The 20,076-nt window shown below is 38.1% G+C and overlaps 1 protein-coding gene across 1 annotated transcript in view; it reads left to right on the top strand.

Annotated features, from left to right (window-relative positions):
• The window catches only part of STX12 (syntaxin 12), a 36,982-nt gene extending 22,192 nt beyond the window's left edge, over positions 1-14,790 (top strand). Inside the window, 7 exon segments of the mRNA XM_051988062.1 lie at positions 5,066-5,203; positions 5,694-5,737; positions 8,975-9,080; positions 10,093-10,165; positions 11,133-11,162; positions 11,165-11,214; positions 13,196-14,790. Of these exon segments, the coding sequence (XP_051844022.1) occupies positions 5,066-5,203; positions 5,694-5,737; positions 8,975-9,080; positions 10,093-10,165; positions 11,133-11,162; positions 11,165-11,214; positions 13,196-13,288 (534 nt within the window). The 3' untranslated portion in view covers positions 13,289-14,790.
• Positions 14,791-20,076: the final 5,286 nt, after the last annotated feature.

Below are 20,076 nucleotides of genomic sequence, written 5' to 3'. Positions count from 1 at the left end.
AGAAAAAATTAGTGGGGGTGGGGGGGAACATTGTCATATGCCCAGCAGAATTTCAAGGAAGATTCAAGATATGTAACAATAAATTTCCATTTCAAGAAAGCATATATGATAATAGGAGACATTATATTCATGGCTATTCATTTTTCTTTGTTTCTTTAAAGGTTTTCTTTTGTTCTCTGCTGTGCAATTTTTACTTTCTTCTTTTTTTTCCTTTTTTTATTTCCCCTCTTCCATCTCTGCCAAGCAGGCTATAATTAAGCATGGATATATTTATGTGTATATACATACACATACTTACACCTACATATATACATATGCATGTACACATAAATAGACTGGCATCTAAAACCATGTTAATATGGCTGACGTATAATGTAGATGTCTCTTGATTGACTTAATGATTATTACCTCTACTTTTTTCCTCTAATATTCCATTCCTGAGCATAGTTGTTGTGTTTGTGTATATCTCTTATTTCTTATCTCTAACTCTTCTTAAGTCTTTAACTTGCCTTGCTATTAAATCCCCCTGCTCTGAATCCCTCCTTTATTTTCTCTCCTTATCTTTCCCTCCTTCTTTATCCCATTCCCATTAATCTACATATCTAGTCCCATTCTTTTTGATCTTCAAATGCTTCTATATCTCACCTTATCCCATTTCCCTCCTCCCTTATTTCTTTATAGATTTTAGAGGGTGCTATATCTTTTTTGGTATATTTTCCCTATTTAACCCATTTCCTATGTGAGCAGGTTTTCAGAACTACTAACCCTCCTCATCCATCTAATTACTCTGTGTTGGTTCTTGCTCTCACACTTCATTCATGTGTCATAATTATTATTATTTTTACCTTTTCCTAGATGGTTTTGCTTTTTAGAGTCACATCATATTCAGCTCTGCTTCAGTCTTTCTTTTGGACTACCTAATTACTGTCAGTCTTGGATATGTGGTTGACATTTCCACATGTAAAGCATATTGAGTCTCTTGAAATTAGTTTTTGATGATGACTCTTATATATTAAATTTTCTATTGAGTTCAGCTTTGTCTGAGACAAAATCTTGAAAATCTGAGAATTCACTGAATGTCAATTTTTATTCATTTAATATTTAATTTTGTTGGATATAGTATTTTCAGCTGCAATCCTAGTTCTTTTATTGTCTATCTGTGTTATTCCAGAACTTGCTGTCTTTTGTTGTAACCACTGATAAATCCTGTTCGGTTCTAATTTGGAGCTCCAGGATATTTGAATTGATTTTTAGTTTTGGTTTGGGGAAGGGTGGGGGATTGTTTTGTTTTGGTTTGATTTGGGTTTTTTTGGTTGGTTTCTTGCAAAATTTCTTTTTGTTCTGGGGTTTCAAAATTTAGCTATAATGTTGCTATATATCAGGGGTCCTCAAACTTTTTAAATAGGGGCCCAGTTCACTGTCCCTCAGACTGTTGGAGGGCCGGACTATAGTAAAAACAAAAACTTTGTTTTGTGGGCCTTTAAATAAACTTCATAGCCCTGGGTGAGGGGGATAAACAAAGCTGCTGCATCTGGCCCGCAGGCCCTAGTTTGAGGACCCCTGCTATATATTCTCCTTGTAGGATCTCTTTAAGGTAGGCATTGGTGGATTTTTTCTATTTCTACTTTCCCCTTTTCCTGTCACTTTAGGACAATTTCCTTTGGTTATTTCTTATGTTATTGTGTCAAGGACTTTTTTTTTATTTGGTTGCAGCTTCCAGGTAGTCCAATTATTATTATGTTTTCTCTTCTTGCTCTGTTCTTCAGATCTGTTGTTTTTCTTATAAGATGCTTTACTTTCTCTTTTATTTTTTCATTATATTTTGTTTTGTTATTTCTTGGTTATTTCTTATAGTGAAACTATAAGACTTGCTCTTGTCTGATTCTAATTTTCAAAGAGTCATTTTCGTCTTTTAAGATTCTGGATCTCCTTTTCTTGTTGGCTTACTTTCTTTTCATAAACTTTTGGGTTTTTGATTTTTTTTTCCTTCTTTAGTCTCATTTCATTTTTAAAGTCTTTTTTGAGTTCTTCCGTAAATCTTTCTTGGCAGATATCCATTTAACATTCTCCTTTGGGGTATGAGAAGCTTTTTTTACTTCAGTGTCCTCCTCTGATGATGAACCCTGGTCCTGCCTTTTTCAAAGTAACTTTCTATGGTTCCTTCCTTCCTTCTTTGCCTATTCACTTAAAAAAAAAAAAAAGAACTATAAGCACTTCTAATCCTGGGACATGGGGATAGTGTCTTTGTCTTCCCTTCAGCTTTCCCCTCTGGGCTAGAACCCCAAACCAGTACTTCACCCTTCTGTAAGTTGCGCTCCCCGCAGCTTTTCTGCCCCACTGCTTCTGCACTCACTGGGTATTCTGATTTCTTTTCAACCACAGCTGTGTCTCAGCTGTGCAGTTGGGCATGGCATTCCTGATTTAGAGACTTTCTCTCAGTCATCCCAGTCTCAGATGCCAGACTCCTATGGTTCTGCCTAAGATTGCCTCGAACCCAGCTAGACCCAGGGTTCCCTGCTTGCTCTTTCAGCAGAGCTACCTTAGAGGTATTAACACTTCACACTGATTGCCTTCTCTGGTTATCCTAGGAGAATTCCTATTCTGCCCCATGTCTTGTTATTTATCAGTCTGTATTTGCCTTGAGGTGCAATTTTGTTTTGCCTTTGGAGATAGCTGCCCTTAAAAGTTGTCCCATCTACTTGGAAGAAGGACCAAAGCGAAGCAGGTTTTCACTAATTCTAGTTATAGTATCCCCTTTAACAGCTAAATTTTGGGAATTTGAGGTATTCTAAATTCTTGACAATCTGAGATATTTATTATTCTCCATGTTAGTGATCACAAAGGGAAATTTTTCTTGATAATCAAGAGTTGACTATATTTACAAATGGCTTATCAACTTTGGAGGTTATTCCTGACAAATTTTTGATGGGATCAACTTGCCCTTAGCATACAAATATATTTCTAGTTCATTCACTGTCTTTGCCCAATTACATGTGGTCAGGAACTACAAAGTTATTTAAATAACTTAGGCAAAATGAGATTGGTTGAATTTGTTACCCACAAAGATCAGGTAATATGTTCTAAGCTAAATAAAAATTACTTCTTAGATTATTTGTGCTTTTATTTTCCTCTCACAGGCTCACAGACTTAGAGCTAAAAAGTACCACAAAAGGATCACTAAGTCCCGCCCCCTCATTGTATAGCTGAGGAAGTAACAGTTAACTTTAATATATCATTTTAAGGTTTACAAAGTGCTTTACTCTTATTATCTCATTTGATTCTCACAAAAATTCTAGGAGGTAGGTATTAATAACATCTTTTTTTTGCAGATGAGGAAATTCAGATAGGTTAAATAAGTGACTTGTTCAGTATCATGCAGACAGTAATTGAGAGTAGTGGGATGTAACTCAGGTGTTCTTTCCATTGTATCTTGCCCTTACATTGTACTACTTCTGTTTGCTGAAATAATTACAGGTCAACCATCTAGAACAAAAAGTATAGCTGTGTCAATAACAGAAATACTGCCTTTATTCAAATGTATTCAAATATCCTTTTCAGCTATTTCAGTTTTTTAATCTTTTCTCAGAGTAATACCAATCTTATTACTTCCCCTTCTCCCACGGTGGTACAGCCACATTGGCTTTCTTCTTCCTTACACATGACATTCTATTTCCCAACTGTGCACCTTTGCGTGGATTTCCCTTGTGCACTAGAATGTACTTCTGCTTTGCTGTTATTTCCCAGAATTCTATGTTTCCTTTGGAACTCTGCTCAGGGGACACCTATAGCTTTTACCCATCCCCCAGCTGCTGCTAATATCTTCTCTGTAAAAAATGTATATTGTGTTCAGTGTGTGTGTGTGTGGATCCTTTTTGGTTGATCAAATGTGACCTCATTCATTTCTTCCTGGGATTATCAGGACCCCATTTTTTCGTCACTCTGAGGTCCCAAGCATATCTTTGTGTACCTTCTCTGCACTGTCCTGTACTTTCTTTTGGTCATTTAATATTTAGCATATACCTCCTCCTCTTAGTGTTAAATCTTTTGAACACATGTATCTCATGTCTTTGATTAGGTTTCAGATTCCTTGAGGATTGGATTCTGTACATAGTAGATGCATAAGTTATATTTCATGTTAGTTTATAGCATCCTTAGCACCTTTTCATTTCCCTCTGGTACCCACACATTCGCTACCTTGTATAATATTTTACAAATATACACAATACTTGGCCCAGAAAATGAGCAGACTTGGGTTCCCAAAAATTAGGGCTGTGAAATGAGACGACTCTTTTGTAGTCACTTTCTTGTTGTTTCCAGTAACTCCAGAGTATAGTTTTGTTAATAGTGAGAATTGCTTATATTTAAACAAGATCAAATTCTAATTTACTAAGTTGTCGATGTGGGCAGAAGTAGTCCAGTTAGGCATTGCTGCGACCAAACTGAGTGACTTTTAGCATCACCAAGACTCTGAACTGTTGAACATTACCATAAGTGTCTCTAGGGATTTGGAGGCAGCTATGGGCATGGTCTAGACAAGAGCTTTCTAAATTCTGGTTGAAGTCCTTTTGAAGAAAAACATCTATTCTATGTTTAGAAGAATTTTTTCAGGCAGCTAGGTGGCGCAGTGGATAGAGCACCAGCCCTGAAGTCAGGAGTACCTGAGTTCAAATTTGACCTCAGACACTTAATACTTCCTAGCTGTGTGACCTTGGCAAATCACTTAATCCCAATTACCTAAGCAAAAAAATAAAGTTCTAGAAGTATCTTTTCCTCCATGTCACATTTGTAAGTAATAAAGATTTGGATTTCCCTTTTGAGTTTCTGAAAAACAAGCATGAAATGATGAAGTTGATTAGCTTAAAAGAAAGAACAGCCAATTTGGCCTAGAAATGAAACAGATTGGGCTTCCCAAGGTACTAAGGGCTACAGAAGGACAAGGAAACTACTTTTTTAATCACTTTTTTTTTCTCAGCAGCCCAGTGTACATGTAAGTTTTGGCTTTAGTGGGAATAGAATACCTAAACAAGTTCACATTCTAATTTAATATTCCATTTCTTTTCCTTAGCGCCTGCAGAAACTTCAAAAGGAACGTTTGATGAATGACTTCTCTGTAGCCTTAAACAACTTTCAGGCTGTTCAGAGAAAAGTGTCTGAGAAGGAGAAGGAGACTGTTGCTCGAGCAAGAGCGGGATCCCGCCTCTCTGTAAGTTTGTTTCCAAGAGAAAAGTTTTTCAATTTTCCTACTTTTCCTCCCAGACTTTACCCTTTTGGCTTTTCTTTTTCATGCTCTTAAAAACACATACAATCCTCTGGAAATATCAGGCTGTCTTATGTAAACCTGATTCCTAATGGAAGATTGATGTCCATCTTTCTAAAAAACCTGCTTCACTGATATTTTGTGTTCCTCCTAAGTTTTCAGCCTGGCAGACTGGCTCTTTATAGACAGTTTCTCCGATCATATCCATTTTCTTTGCAGTACCATACAGTCTTCTTTCCTAAGGCTAGACCTGAGTTTAAGTTTCTCTTTGATCGCTTTATATCCAGCTACTCACTCTTACCAGAGCCTTGAACTCTTCCCCAGACCTTGTCATGGCTGAGAAATGTCTCTTCCTTTCTTATTTAAGCAAAAGCTATCAAGTATGTCTCTGGTGTATTTCTGGATACCAGCAGCAATAATCCCTCCTCTTTCATAGGCGGAGGAGAGGCAGAGAGAGGAGCAGCTTGTCTCATTTGACAGGTAAAGTGATTATTTTTCTATTTTGTCACATGTTGGGAAGTAGAATGTAACTGTTTTTTTAATTTTAATTTAGAGCGATGTACAATATAGCAGTTAAGAGTAGATTTAAGATTCTTGCCTTATGATAGGACTAAATTCAAGGAATCTAGAAATTTCCAAAAGGAAACTGCATCTTTGTTGTTAATTACTCTGATGCCCGGGACTCAACAATAAAGATGAGGAATTTGTATGTATTGATTTCTTTACCAGGCATTGGCTCTTTACTTTTTTTTTTAAATCAATGTCATCTCATTTCATCAGCATCATCCATTTAAAAGGGACAGAACTCCTATTCCGAGGAACATTTGGAATAAAATTAAGTAAATGAGTAACAAGTGCTTGATACACAGAAAATGCCCTGTGCTAGATTTTTTAATGTAGCCTATTTAGTGAAAAATAGAATGTGCCTATTCCTTTATCACCTTTGACATCTGAAAATAAACCTATCATGTTCTTTGATTTTGCAACAACTTTTCTCCATTAGTGTTTTAAAAAAATGTCCATTGAAAAATGGGATTGACTATTTGTCCAAAAAGAATGTATAGAAGAACTCAAAAAAGATTTTAAAAATCAAATAGAGAGATTGGGGTGGGGAAAGAAAACCATTCAAGAAAAATAAGATTATGAAAAAAAAACTAACTAGAAAAGACCAGAGTCTTAAAAAAGAAAATGACTCTTTGAAAAATTGAATTGGACAGGAGGAAGCCAATGAAATTATTTGTTACAAAAAGTAAAAAAACAAAATATGAAAAATGAAAAAGTAGACGTGAAAGTGAAACAAGAAAAACAACAGGTCTAGAGAACAGATCAAAAAGAGAAAACTAGAGTAACTGGACCATATAAAAGCTATGATAAAAGCAAAAAAGAACCTTTATACAGTAACACAAGAAATAAGGAAATTGTCCTGAAGTGATAGAATTAGAGGGGAAAGTAGAAATGGAAAAAATTCACCAATCCCCACCTTAAAAAGGTCCTACAAGGAAATCATAGGAACATTATAGTTAAATTTTGAAACCCTCAGAACAAAGAAAATTTTACAAGAAACAAAGGAAAACAAAAGAATTCAGATATCCTGGAGCTACAATTAGAATTGTACTGGATTTATCAGTGACTACAATAAAGGAGCAGGTCCTGGAATAATATATATTGGCAGTAAAAGAACTAAGGTTATAGTTGAATATGCTATATTCAGCAAAATTAATTTTAATATTGAGTGAAAAAAATGGACATTCAATGAACTCTTAAATTTTCAGAATTTTATCTCAAACCTGAATTCAATAGAAAATTTAACATGTAAGGTATAACTAATATAATATCATAATATTATATAACATATAATTATATGATTTCAAGGGACTCGAGGACAGATTGTTTAGGTTTTATCATGGAAACCACATGTATAAGTTTGACATTAGTAATTAGGTGGTCCAAAAAAAAAAAAATTGGGGGCAAAGTTGCGAATTCTTCAATGACTGGTTCAAAGCTATAAACAGACAATTTTCAGATGAAGAAATTAAAGCCATCTGTAGTCATATGAAAAAAATGCTTTCAATCACTATTGATTAGAGAATGGAAATTAAGACAACTCTAAGGTATCTGAGAGATGTCTCTCATATTGGCTAAGATAACCAGAAAAGATGATAAATGTTGGAGGGGATGTAGCAAAACTGGGACACTAATGCACTGTTGTTAGAGTTGTGAAATGATCCAACCATTCTGGAGAGCTATGTCCAAACTGTGCGTTCCCTTTGATCCAGCAGTGTCTCTGCTTGGTCTGTATCCCAAAGAGATCATAAAAGAAGGGAAAGGACCCACTTGTGCAAAAATGTTTGCAGCATCCCTTTGTATAGTGGCAAGGAACTGGAAATTGAGTGGATGTTCATCAACTGGGGAATGGCTGAATATGTTATGTATAATATCTTATGGAATATTATTTTTCTTTTTTAATTGTTTTATTTTTCTGATTATATATGTTTATTAACTTTTAATACACATTTCTTTATAAAATGTTGGGAAAGAAAAATCAAAAGGGAAAAACCATGGGGGGGGGGAACAGAAAAAAGAAGTGAACATAGCATGTGTTGATTTATATTCAATGTCCATAGTTTTTTTGGATATAAATTGCATTTTTGATCCAAAGTTAATTGGTATTGCCTTGGATGAAATAATATTTTTCAATAAGAAATGATGAGCAGGATGATTTCTGAAAAGCTTGGAAACTGGACTTATCAACAATGAGGTGATTCAAGGCATTGCTAATAGACTTTGAATGAAAAATGCCAATATGGAAAAGAACCATGATTCCAATTTTTTATTGGTCCTTCAGCCACAAATCCAACACTCTTTATGTGCTGTTATTTTTAAAATGTCAAATATGTGCAGCTTTTATATACATATTTCTACTTTTATCATGATGCACAAGAAAAATCAGATATTAAAAAAAAGCAAACAACAAGAAGAAAGGTGAAAGTACTCTGTTGTGATCCACCTTCAGTATCCATAGTTTTCTCAGGGTGCAGATGGCCCTCTCCTTTACAAGTCTGTTGGAATTGGCCTGAAGCACCTCATTGTTGAAAAGAACCATGTCCGTCAGAGTTGATCATCACATAATCTTGTTGTTGTGTACAATGTACTCTTAGTTCTACTCACTTCACTTAGTATCATTTCATGTAAGTCTTCCCAGGCCTCTCTAAAATCATCCTGCTGGTCATTTCTTACAGAATAATAATATTTCATTACATTCATATAACATAACTTATTCAACCATTCTCCATCTGATGGGCATCCACTTAGTTTCCAGTTTTTTGCCACTATAAAAAGAACTGCTACAAACATCTTTTGTGCTGTTATTTTTAATTCAAGATTTTTGAGACTGTAATTTTCTTTTTTTTTTTTTTAATTTTTATTTAATAATTACTTTATATTGACAGAATCCATGCCAGGGTAATTTTTAGACTGTAATTTTCTTAAGAAAATGCCTATCTCATTTCTCTCTGTTCATTTCCTACTCCACTCACAGTTTTGCAGCTCCACTTAAATGTCATACTTCTCTTGATAACAACAATTCCCCCAAAAAGACCTGGTATAACCAGCCTTGGAGAGGTCTGGCAAGCCATATGCCCGTGTATATTATATGTTGTGTGCCTTTTCTGCTCAGAAGTTTTGGTATCTCAGTGGCCTTATCTGTTACTCCTTTAGCAATGAAGAGTGGAATCAGATGCAGTCACAGGAAGATGAGTTGGCTATTACGGAGCAAGACCTTGAACTTATTAAGGAGCGAGAAACTGCAATCAGGCAGCTGGAGGTAAGAGGAGGATGTCCATGAAGCTATTGGAGTCCTTTTGTTTTATTATTCCCCTTAGGAATTTCTTTCAAAACTCATGAGTTTATGAATCAGAGGTGTAAGTCCTCTGTCGCTACCTACTTTCCTTTGGATTTAGGCTGGCAGTCAATGGATAGTAGTGATAGGGCAGCCTGAAGGAGCTGAGTCTGAATGCCATTCATCTTAAGATGTTGAATATTTTTTTATGTGGTAAAGTTCAGAGACACAAAAGATTATCAAAATACAACCTTATATGATAATACATGTGAGGTAACTGGTACTTTAAGTACATACGTTTTATGGCTCAGCTAAGTTTGGATGTCTGTAGTCTTGCTGTTTCTTGCCAGTGAAATTGTATGTTGTATGTTCAGAGGCATCAGTCCCTAATACATCAATAATATTGAAACAAATTCACTTTTTTCAGAATAAAACTTTTTAGCAGAACTGACTATATTCCAGAAATGTGTTTTTGTGGGAAGTATGGCAGGGACCAGCTATCTCTGACAAAGACAAAACCCTCTGTATGTGCCCTTGATCTTGTTTCCTATCTAATCTAAGATAATGCTTTCTCTATCATTCCTATTCTCTCATTTATCTTCAGTCCCTCCCTATCTGCTGGCTCATCCCTGCTATATATAAACATATATTTCTTTATTCCTGCAAAAAAAAATCTTCAATTGACCTGACCACACCATCCTTATTATCTATCATCCTGCATCTCTCCTCTCTTTCATGACTAAACTTGAGAAAGCTGTCTACAGTATCCTCATGTCATATCCCCTTGCTCTTTTCTAAATCTTCTACCTGTGGCTTCATACCTTATCATTCATCTATTTGACCAGCACTAATTACTTCATCTTTACTCACAATTTGTGGGGAAATAGTTCTGAGTATGTAAGGTACGTATAAACATTTGCATTCCTCTTAACAACTAAAGCATGGAGCACACGAGAGAATAAATTAAAATGTTGCTTAAGATTGTTATGTTCTATAGGCTGACATTTTGGACGTCAATCAAATATTTAAAGATTTGGCCATGATGATCCATGATCAGGGAGATTTGATTGGTATGTACTATTATTGATTTAGCTAAACCCTAACCCTTACTATGTATTGCATTTGGGTTGAAAAAGAATATAGTTAGATTCTATGCAAAAGCCTTGTATGTATGTTGTTGGACATATTGAAAAATAATTTCCATGACAAATATCCTCTTTTTTAAAAAAGTTAAGCAGACTTTCTTCCATTCCAACCTCCATTTGCCTTTTCCTGGCTTAACTCTATCATATGTGTAATGTCCGGACTAGCTCTCTGGAGGACTTTGGGATTAGCCTGAGTCCTTGGTCTTAGTGGAGGAGTGAAGAAGGCAGGGGAGCCACCACGAGGCTGGTGGAGTCTGGAATCTGGCGTCTTCTCTTATGTCTGTGGCTGAAAGCTGCCTGAGAGAGTCTTCTGTATCTGAGACTTCCTTTAAATAGTCTAGTAAGATTACTTACATCACACTTAGCATGCGCAACTGTAGCCATTACTGTGCAAGTGCTGACTATAGTAGCATTATATCACCACAGCACATTAAGTATAGGTACTTAACTAGAGTGATTACATCATTAGTTAGAGAATCATTATCTCATCAATCATACTGAGTCTGAAGTATACTTTTTCAGAATTCTGGCCCTCTACACATATGAGTGTCTGCCAGGCCTTGTTTTTTTTTTTTTTGTTTGTTTGTTTGTTTTGCCATGGTGGTTGTACCTAGCTTTCAGCTTCTGCAGTCACACGAATGTAGTATCAGTGTCTCCTAATTCCTCTGCACTGTCAGTATGTCCAAGCAACTGAGACAATGATAATAGGGCAAGCAAGGAGAGCTATCAGTTCATTCCCTTGGGCGTAGAAGGAAGAGAGGGAAGGAGGGAGAGAAAGAAAGAGAGAGGAGGGAGAGAGGGAGGGAGGAAAAGAGAGAAGGGGCGGAGGGAGAGAGGAGAGAGACTCACTGTGTGTATGTATGTTGACTGCCAACATCGCTTGCTTTTCCAGATAGCATAGAAGCCAATGTGGAGAGCTCTGAGTACATGTTGAAAGAGCCACAGACCAGCTGCAGCGAGCTGCATACTATCAGGTAAATATGGAGGGCAGACTGTCCCGGAGCAGGCCCCAGCTGCCTTTTCAAGTTTATGCTGGAGAAAAGCAGCTGTGATTGGCCCTCAGTCCTACTTACTCGCTTTTTTGGGAAGCCATGTTGGAAATTCAATTGAATAATAATAGCATCTATTTATATCATACTTTATAGTTAGAAACAAGAGAACTCTCCAGTAGGTGGTGAAACGTGCTCCCTGCTCACAATCTCCATCTTACAGAAGGGAGAGGGAGGCTTATGAAGGGGAAGGGGCAAAGCCACAGCCAGTGATTCAAAGCCTAGGGCCTCGGCTTCTTTCTCCTTTGCCACACAAGAGTGTCCTGGACAACTCTGAAAAATGAGGGCTGAGCTTTTGTGTCTATAATAACAAAAGTGAGAACAGAATCAGCCTTTGGTTGAATCAAGCTCTGCAAACAAAAGAGAGAGATCTGTGTGAGGAGGGCTTCCTTGGGGCTGGGGGAGTGGGCCAGTCCTTCCCCACCTCTCCCAAGCAGATCTCATTGATTTATACCAGACTTTCCTCAGCTCCAGTTTCTCAAGGTTAAACTGCTTCACTATGGCCCATAGATTTGAGCAATCTGCTGATGCTTTGTTCCTGCCGAGTATGCTCAGTGGAGTCATTACAAGTTTAGATGAGAGATTGTGTCATCTTTGTTTGGTCTTTTGTTTTGTCATCATTTATGTTGTCTTTGAGCAAAAAAAGAGTTTTTGAAATATCATTTCCTTCTCCACATCATTTTATAGATGAGGGAACTGATGCAAACAGGGTGAAGTGATTTGCCCAGGGCTGTACAGCTAATGTGTGTGTCTAAGGCCAGATTTCAGCTTAGGAAGATGAGTCCAGGCCTGGCACTTAGCTGTTCTAATTTCAAAGCTTGAAAGGGCCTTAAAACATAAAAAGGCAAAGCTGGAAGGAGGCTTAATAATAGACTGCTGTTCCTGTTAGGCTGGCATAGGCACTAAATGATAAGACTGCAATTTTAGTTGAGAAAACTTAGTCAGAGGTAGGAGTGCAGAGCCACTGGTGGGGCTGGGGTAGAAGAGTTGTTCAGAGGCAAGTTGTTGTTCTTTGCTCTCAAAGATGACCAGCATTACATCACTGTGTTGGAATCAAGTTACTGTGGGTCCGGCTGTGGCTGATGAGACTGGCACAAGCTCAGAGCGCTCTGCCACAGGTTAGGCATAAATAGTTCATATGAACATTTGGGGTGGATTCTCCAACTTTGCACATCTCGTGTTTGTTCTGAGCTAATTCACTCATTCACTGATTCACTAATTTGCTCATAGAGCACAGCACCTTCTCTTGATGACAGGGTACACCATGCTGGGCAGTCCTGTGCTAGTGTCTGCCAAGTCACAAAAGAGTGTTCTTCACAGAGCCCATGGGGACAAGTCCATTTGTCTCAATAGATGTGGTAGTTAGTCCCTGGGTTCAAGGTGATGTGGGGGCAGAAAGCAAGGCACAAAGATAGGAGGGACTGCCCCGGGGGAAATGGTGCACTTGACAGTTCCCTGAATACAAATGTCAAAGGAGAAGGGAGAGTCATTTGTAAGAGTCAAGAGGCTGCAGAGTCAGGAGGATGAGTAAATAAGATATAGACAGATTCACTATTTGACTGTGCTTACGCACAATATTGGGAGTATTAGACGAGTATCACTTCCCACTTCCAACCTATGCCAGTCTCTTTTTTACATTATTAAGTTTGGGGGCTTGCCGTTGAATTTCATATTAATCCCATTATCCAGTAATTAAAATAGGACAGTTGAATTCAGGGGCCTTAAGTTTAGTGCCCTCTGTTCTAGCAAGTCTGCTACCTTGAACAGGTTGCCATGAATCCCTTTGTATAGCAGTTCAGAAGTACTAGGAGAAGGCAGGAGTATAAAGCCTTTTGAAAGTGGATTTGGACTTTATGGAGGTAAAACTCAGTAAGCTGTTTTCTTATCAATCTGTTCTTTTCCTTAGAAAAAATCCCGGAAGAAGATCTGCATCCTGGTGCTTGTACTTGCAGTGGCTATAGGAATCTTGATATTCATGATCATCTGGTTATCCAAATAAAGTGGCCGATTCCCTCAGAGTCCACTCCTGCTGAACAGCTTCCAAGCAAGAGTGTGTCGGTGTCTCCAGAGCAAACTGGTCCCCTCAAGAGAGCATCCCCAAGCTCCCTGTTAGTAATCTAGGTAGAAACTAACCACTGGTGACTAGGACTTGGGATTGGTGAACCATGGAGATGGTGTTTATCAGTTTATGTACAAATTGTATCAGTTTTGCAAATTAGGAATTAACTTATGTGGGTTTTTGCTTTCTTTCGTATTCTGATTGCTCTCTGTCCCAAATGTCCGCTGATGAGTGAGTCCTTGGAGATTCCGTTCTTGAAGTTCTTGTTTGACAGGTAACACACTACATTCATGTGCTGTTGTCTTTTATGTGTGTGCCAGAATGGCCTTTTTACCAGCAACCGGAACAGAAGGATTTTCTGGCACCCAGTGTAATGGAGGCCATCAAGAACCTTTGATAAGCCAGCAATTTTTCTTACTTGCCATTTTGATTTGGAATTTCCAAGAAAAATATTCTCCATCTGCTTTGGAAGATTTCAGCCCTGTGTTTTCAGCTGAAAGTCTGAACTGGCCAGTCTTAATTAATGGTACACCTCCCTTTTGACTTCATATTTCATCCTTCAGTTTCTGCTGAAGTCAATCCGTGGTGACCATGGATCATTAACCACCTCACCCCATTTGGATTGTGTTCAGACAGCACTTTTTCTGGTTTTCAAATGAACTTAACCTATGTATTTATTAGTACTTCCTGGGGCCCTTCTCTCATCTATAGAGAAAGGATGATTGAACAGATCACTCCTATTTAAAAGTGGCATTCTTATAAAAAGCTAAATGGGAGCAAACAATTTGCAGTGACTTAAATTTACTTTTATTTAGTTTGTGACTCTTCTTTCCTGGTGAATGATGATTGTTGCTGTCACAAAGTTGAATGTTCCTCTAATCTTTTCCTTCTCCCTCCCTCCGCCTGAAAAGTTGCTGGGTGATGAATGGAAGAGAGATTTTTAAAACTAGTCGGAAGTTTTCTTTAATAACTTATCCTGTGAACCTGAGGCTAGAGTAGGTAAAAGGTTCATTTTGTAAATAATGCTGGTTTGGAATAGTAATGCTAACCCTTGAAACTAATTTATGAACAGGAGACTCAGCTCTCTGAATATAGTTTAGACTGATTGAAAATGTTAGAAACAAACCTGTCTTTGTGCCACATGCAGACGTGGCCTCCTTCCCCCATGTGTCGGCCTGGAGTGAATGGAGTGAGCTCAGCCTTTCCAGCTCTGACTTAAATGTGAACCAACCCGCCTGATGATGAGCTAGCTGGTGCGTGGCCAGTCCAAGCGTATAGACGTCCTCCACCCTCCCTTAGCCTCCCTTGGTGTTTGTTTGATCCTCTTTGACCCATCCAACTGTGAAAATTAGGAAAAACAAGGCCCCAGAATTGCACACATTTCTTTGCACTATCGCACCACCATTCCATCCAATTAATATCAATAAACATTTTTAAAAGTTTTTTGACTATGTTTATGTGGATCAGTGTCCTGATAAAATGAATGTTGAATCTATATTCTGCTGCTCCCTAGAAGCAAGAGTGGTGGTTCCAGGTGAGTTCTGAGGGCAAGATTGTGAAGTTAATACTTCTGGGAAGTGTGGGTATTTGTTTCCTCTACCAGTACAGATCGCAGGTAATTCCTCTGTTATTTGGGAGATGGTTTGTTCCACAGGATTGGTATGACTGAGAAAATACAAGATGCAGTAATGAGCCTTTCTCAGCTCAGCAGCACTGATCTTCAGATTGTAGGCATACTATGTGAGTCTGTTGCCATGTCTGTACCTGCAGCCTTTCCAAGCTTATCTGCCACAGTTTGTGATCCACTAGGCCTGCCTTTGAGATAATTACTGTACCTCAGTGAGCCATTGGAGGATGATTTTTCTCCTCACAGCACTAAAATCCTAGGGTTCTCAGTCTGTTCTAACATTATGGGAGATTTGGCTTGCCTATTCAAAAGAATATGGTGGATGCCTTATAAGCCTGTTGTTTATGACTTTCTCCTTTCTCCAAAATTGTGGAGAACCCTAGAGAGTTTGGACAAAATCAGGACCTCCTCAGGTAAAATCAGAAATGTATGGTGGAATGAAGTTAGAACCTACCTGCCTGTTGGCATAATATTGAAAATAGGAATCTGCTAGGTCCTAAAATGATCTCAGGCTAGTGTGGGAGGGAATGATAGAGGAGTGTTTCATGGCCTACTTGCATCTTAGGCTCTCAAGCAAAAAGTTTGAAATGACTGTGTCATATCTAGTGCAAAACAGATCATAGCAGAAAGAACTAATACTCCTCCTCTCCCTTTCATGGTTGCTTCAGCCACTCAGAGGCTGTTGTAGTATTTGCACTTAGGACTTCTGTAATTCCCTCCTCAAGATGGAAAAGTCTTCATCACAGTGCCTACTGTGACCTTGGATTCATTTTCAGCTCCTACAGAATGTACCTTTCCTTGGGGTCTTTGAGGCAGGAATGTGGGCTGTCCAGAGGTCTTAAACACTTTCTTGTACATACTCTCACAAAGCATGGTGCCTTTGTAATCCCCATGGCTCTATGAAATAAGGGAATGATACTCACTAATCACATTTAAGACTTGTAAAGCAGCTTACTTCCATGAAGTAGGTGCTAGATAGTCAACATTTTAGAGACGAAACACAGACATGAGAGGATTTGCCCAAGATCTCTCAGTTAATAAGTAACTGAGGCAGGGCTGGTACCCAGATCTTCCCGATTCCATGCTCAGGGCTTTGACTATTCTTCCATACCTCACTAGAAATGCACTAAATGAGATACCCATTTTAGATGGGTTTTAAGTCCTAATCTAGGCTTTACCTTCAGATGGCTTGATCAGTTTGGTCGGGAAAGAAATGTACTTTTCCTCAAATTGAAATTTGACCAAAAATAACACTGATGTAGAGCCTTAAGCTCTACAAAGCAATTTATAATGCTTTTATCTCCACTTATTTATTAAGCAACAGAAGCTTTAAAAAGAGGCTTAGTATCACCACGATACTAGCAAATGTATATGAGATAGGATGTGAGTGGAGGTCCCCTGGCTCTTGTATTGCCATGTTGCCTTCAACTATTGCAATCCATTTGGTGTCAGATAATCCAAGTGAGTTTTCCAATTCCAAATGTGCCTCCAGTATGTTCTGATTTCTTATGTATCTGATTCTTATCTCATTTCCAGGTTAGTTCTTTTAGTTCTTTTATTAGTTCTTTTCTCTTTATCCTATTGTGGATACATCAGAATGCAAAGGCTACTGTCCAGGCTCTCCAGAGCACAATGTTGAGGACTTAGATGGCTGCCTCCCAGTCTGCAAGCTATCCTGACATCACTGATGATGCAGGAACTCAAACAAAGAGGGTTTTTTTGCATTATAAGAGGGGTAGGTAGTGCAAGCTGCCCCCTGTACCAAAAGGGTTGTGTTTGCATCCACTGTGCTGGAAACAGCGGGAACATGGCTAGAACAGAAAGGATTATAGGGGTAAGAAAGGCATTTGAGGCTTCTTGGGCTATAGGCACTATAGATGGGGGAGGGGAGAAAGTACACCAGTATATTGAATACTAAGAAATGGAAAGGCCAAAAGAGGCTTCATCTAGGGTCATGATTGAGAGAGGCCAACAGACTTTAAAGCCATGGTGTTTAATCCCTTTTATAGATAAGGAAAAGGCCCAGATTGATTCATTCGTTTGTTCATGGTCACACGGAATAAGGAGCAGAGTTGGATTTTCAGTCCAGATTCCCTACCTCTAAATGCATCTTCTGCCACACACCAATTGTTGACCAAAAGTTATCACTACTTAAGCATGGATCAAAATAACTGAAAGCTTTAAAAGTCCCCATAACCCCTAGCAAGTAGTGATTGAATCTTGGTCTCATTTGCTGCTTTAAGCATAATTGTTTCTCAGATATCACTCCCCAAAAATAAGGTATGTAAATTATTCCCATCTTCTTGAAATCATGAGTCACAGAACTGACTGGAGAGAGAAAAAACACAGGATGGGATTCAGCATTCCTGTCTGGAACCTATTTTATAGGTTTTTCACAAGATTGAGGTGACAGATAAAAAGTAGTATGCTAGCTCATAGCTGTTTCCATAGCATGGTCCTCTTTGAACTAGACAAAAACATATCCTGTTTCTGGACAGGAAATATATCTAGGAAGAAGTGACCCTATAAATGTCCTGAGCTAACCTATTTCCCTGAAATTCTTAAATGCAAACTAAATTTGTATTGCACTCTGAGCTTACCACCAGCTGTTTGCCCCAGTTTGAGATGTCACTAAATTACATAAAAGGGATCAGCTCTTTGCTAAGATAAGTATTCTGGGCTAGCTGGGGCATTTTTTATAGAGTACAGGATCTACCCAGAAGAATTTGAGCAGTCCTAAAATTAACTGGATTGTTTTGGGAGGCAGTCAATGTCAGTTCGATGGCCACTTGTCCCAGTGATGCTGGAGAGAGAATCCTTGGGATACAATTTGTACTTAAAATCTCTGAGGTTCCTTCTACCTCTGTGATTGACAGGTATGCATCTTATGGTAAAGGCTCTTGAACCTTGTGAAAATGGTCATTTACCTTGACCTGTATTGATGTTATTCTTTTCTGAAGTCATTTTATCTCTGCCTAGATGCAGCTTAGGTGGCTTAGTAGAAAGAGTGCTAGGTTGGAATCAGACAAATTCAAATTCTTTCTGCAGATACTTAATATGTGTGAACCTAAGGAAGTACCTTAATTTCTTTCAGTTTACTAAACTGTAAAATGGAAAAGATAATAGCAGTACTCCCATCTCAGGGACTGTGAGGATCAATTGAAATATTTATAATTCATGTAATACTATCTGGCACATAGAAGGCATTTACAAAATGCTTATTTACTTTCCTCTTTCTGGATCCAAAAATTTGTTTCCTTTGGGAAAAAGTCAAGGGGCTCCATTCCCTACCACCCTCTGTTTCCCATCCAATAAAAAGAAAAGGAAGAGCCAAATACATTAGAAAAGCATAGATAACCAACACAACTGAGGTCTGGCTGAGAGGCTTGTTTCTGGTCAACACAACTTGATACTGTGGCCAATGGTCAAACTAGGGGAAAAGGGCTACCTCTTTTACTATTTCAACTTTATAAGCTGCTATGTACATTTATTAGGTTCAAACAAATAATGTTTATTAATTAGGAGCCTTGGGTTTCCACTTTGGTTGTCTACTTTCATTTCTGTGGATAGCTGCTGTCTTTCTCCAGGTCCAATCAGGGCTTTAAGAAATGTGCCTATTAAATTCAGCACTTTCTAGCATGGCATATCTTTAGGAAAGAAAGTCAGCATGGGTCGTCATCAGTACTGGAAAAAAGAATAGACTTCCAGCCTCCTTTTCTCTGCTCCTTCATTGTTCTGTCCCAGGAAAGATTTTTATCTATGCACATTTCAGGCATATTGATGTTTCAGTGATTCTGGGACTTCATTGACATGTATTCACCAGAGCAGATGCAACATTGGAATCCTTGCTTTCTTATCCTCTATACATCTTACCTATGTCATTCCATTTCTCTGGACTTTTAAATATTTCATAGTTATCAGTCTAAAATTTGGACTCTGTCATTTCTTGTTTTTAATGTGATCAGTCTACTTCTTTTCCTGGACAACATATGGTCTTGATGTAATCATTCATCATGGGTCATGGCTGGTAATAAAACCCTGTTAAAACCTCTACCAAGTCCCTTTCTTCAATTAGTTTAAATTGAAAAATATTACAATACAATTTAAATTCATTGCAGAAAGCAGTAGGACTCAAGGTCTCTTAAATGAAGGTTTATGTGAAAGTGCTGTGAGCCCTGGATGAAGGGAGAAATTTCTGGTCATTTTTTTCACAAAAGAAACAAAGCTAAGGGAATGGGGTGAGGTAGAAATCAGTCATGGGACTATCCTACATGCTTTTCAGTTACAAAGCAGGATTCCCTGTTCAGAGCATGGGGAAAGGCACTGAATGAAGGTGGTGAGTATATGAATCATGGACTTTCAATCAAGAGAGGAACGTGGGATATCAATCTTTTTGAATTTTAGATCACAGAATATGTTTGGGGAGGGCCCTTAGAATTTAGGGCAAACTGCAAAATATAGAAGGTCAACAGCTGAGCTAGACTATAGCATGTAGAATGCCAAAATACTGACTATTAAAGCTGAGGAGTACCTTAGAACATACACTATTAGAGCTATTGTTGTTATTTAGTTGTATCCATTTTTTATGGTTCTCTTGGGGTTTTCTTAGCAAAGAGGGATTTGTCATTTCCTTTTACAGATGAGGAAATTGAAACAAACAAGAATCACACAGTATCTGAGCTCAGATTTAAATTCAGATCTGACTGACTTCAGATAGTGCTTATATGTACCACACTACTTTATGTTCCCTAATATCAAAGCTAAAGGGGACTTAATATATAAAATGGCAAAGCAGGAAACAGCCTTAATGGTAAAATGCTAGAATATGGAAATTGTGTGTTGATCAAAAGACACAGAATATTAGATCTTAAAAGAGCCTCAGAACTGGAAGGGGCTTTAGAACACAGAATGTCAGAACTGGAAGGGACCTTAGAACATAACATGTAAAAAGTTGAAAAGAGCCATGGAACACAGAACATCAGATAGGAGGATCCTTACAGTACGATGTGATCTGGAAGCAGCTGTGGAGCATAAAGTGTCAATGCTGTGAAAGACCTTAGAAAACAGAATATTAGAACCAGATGGTAGAAGGAAAACAAGT

Source organism: Antechinus flavipes, chromosome 3, assembly GCF_016432865.1.
Source record: "Antechinus flavipes isolate AdamAnt ecotype Samford, QLD, Australia chromosome 3, AdamAnt_v2, whole genome shotgun sequence".
NCBI lineage: Eukaryota > Metazoa > Chordata > Mammalia > Dasyuromorphia > Dasyuridae > Antechinus > Antechinus flavipes.
The sequence above is the reverse complement of the archived record's forward strand: the minus strand, read 5'-3'. Positions and strand labels throughout refer to the sequence as shown.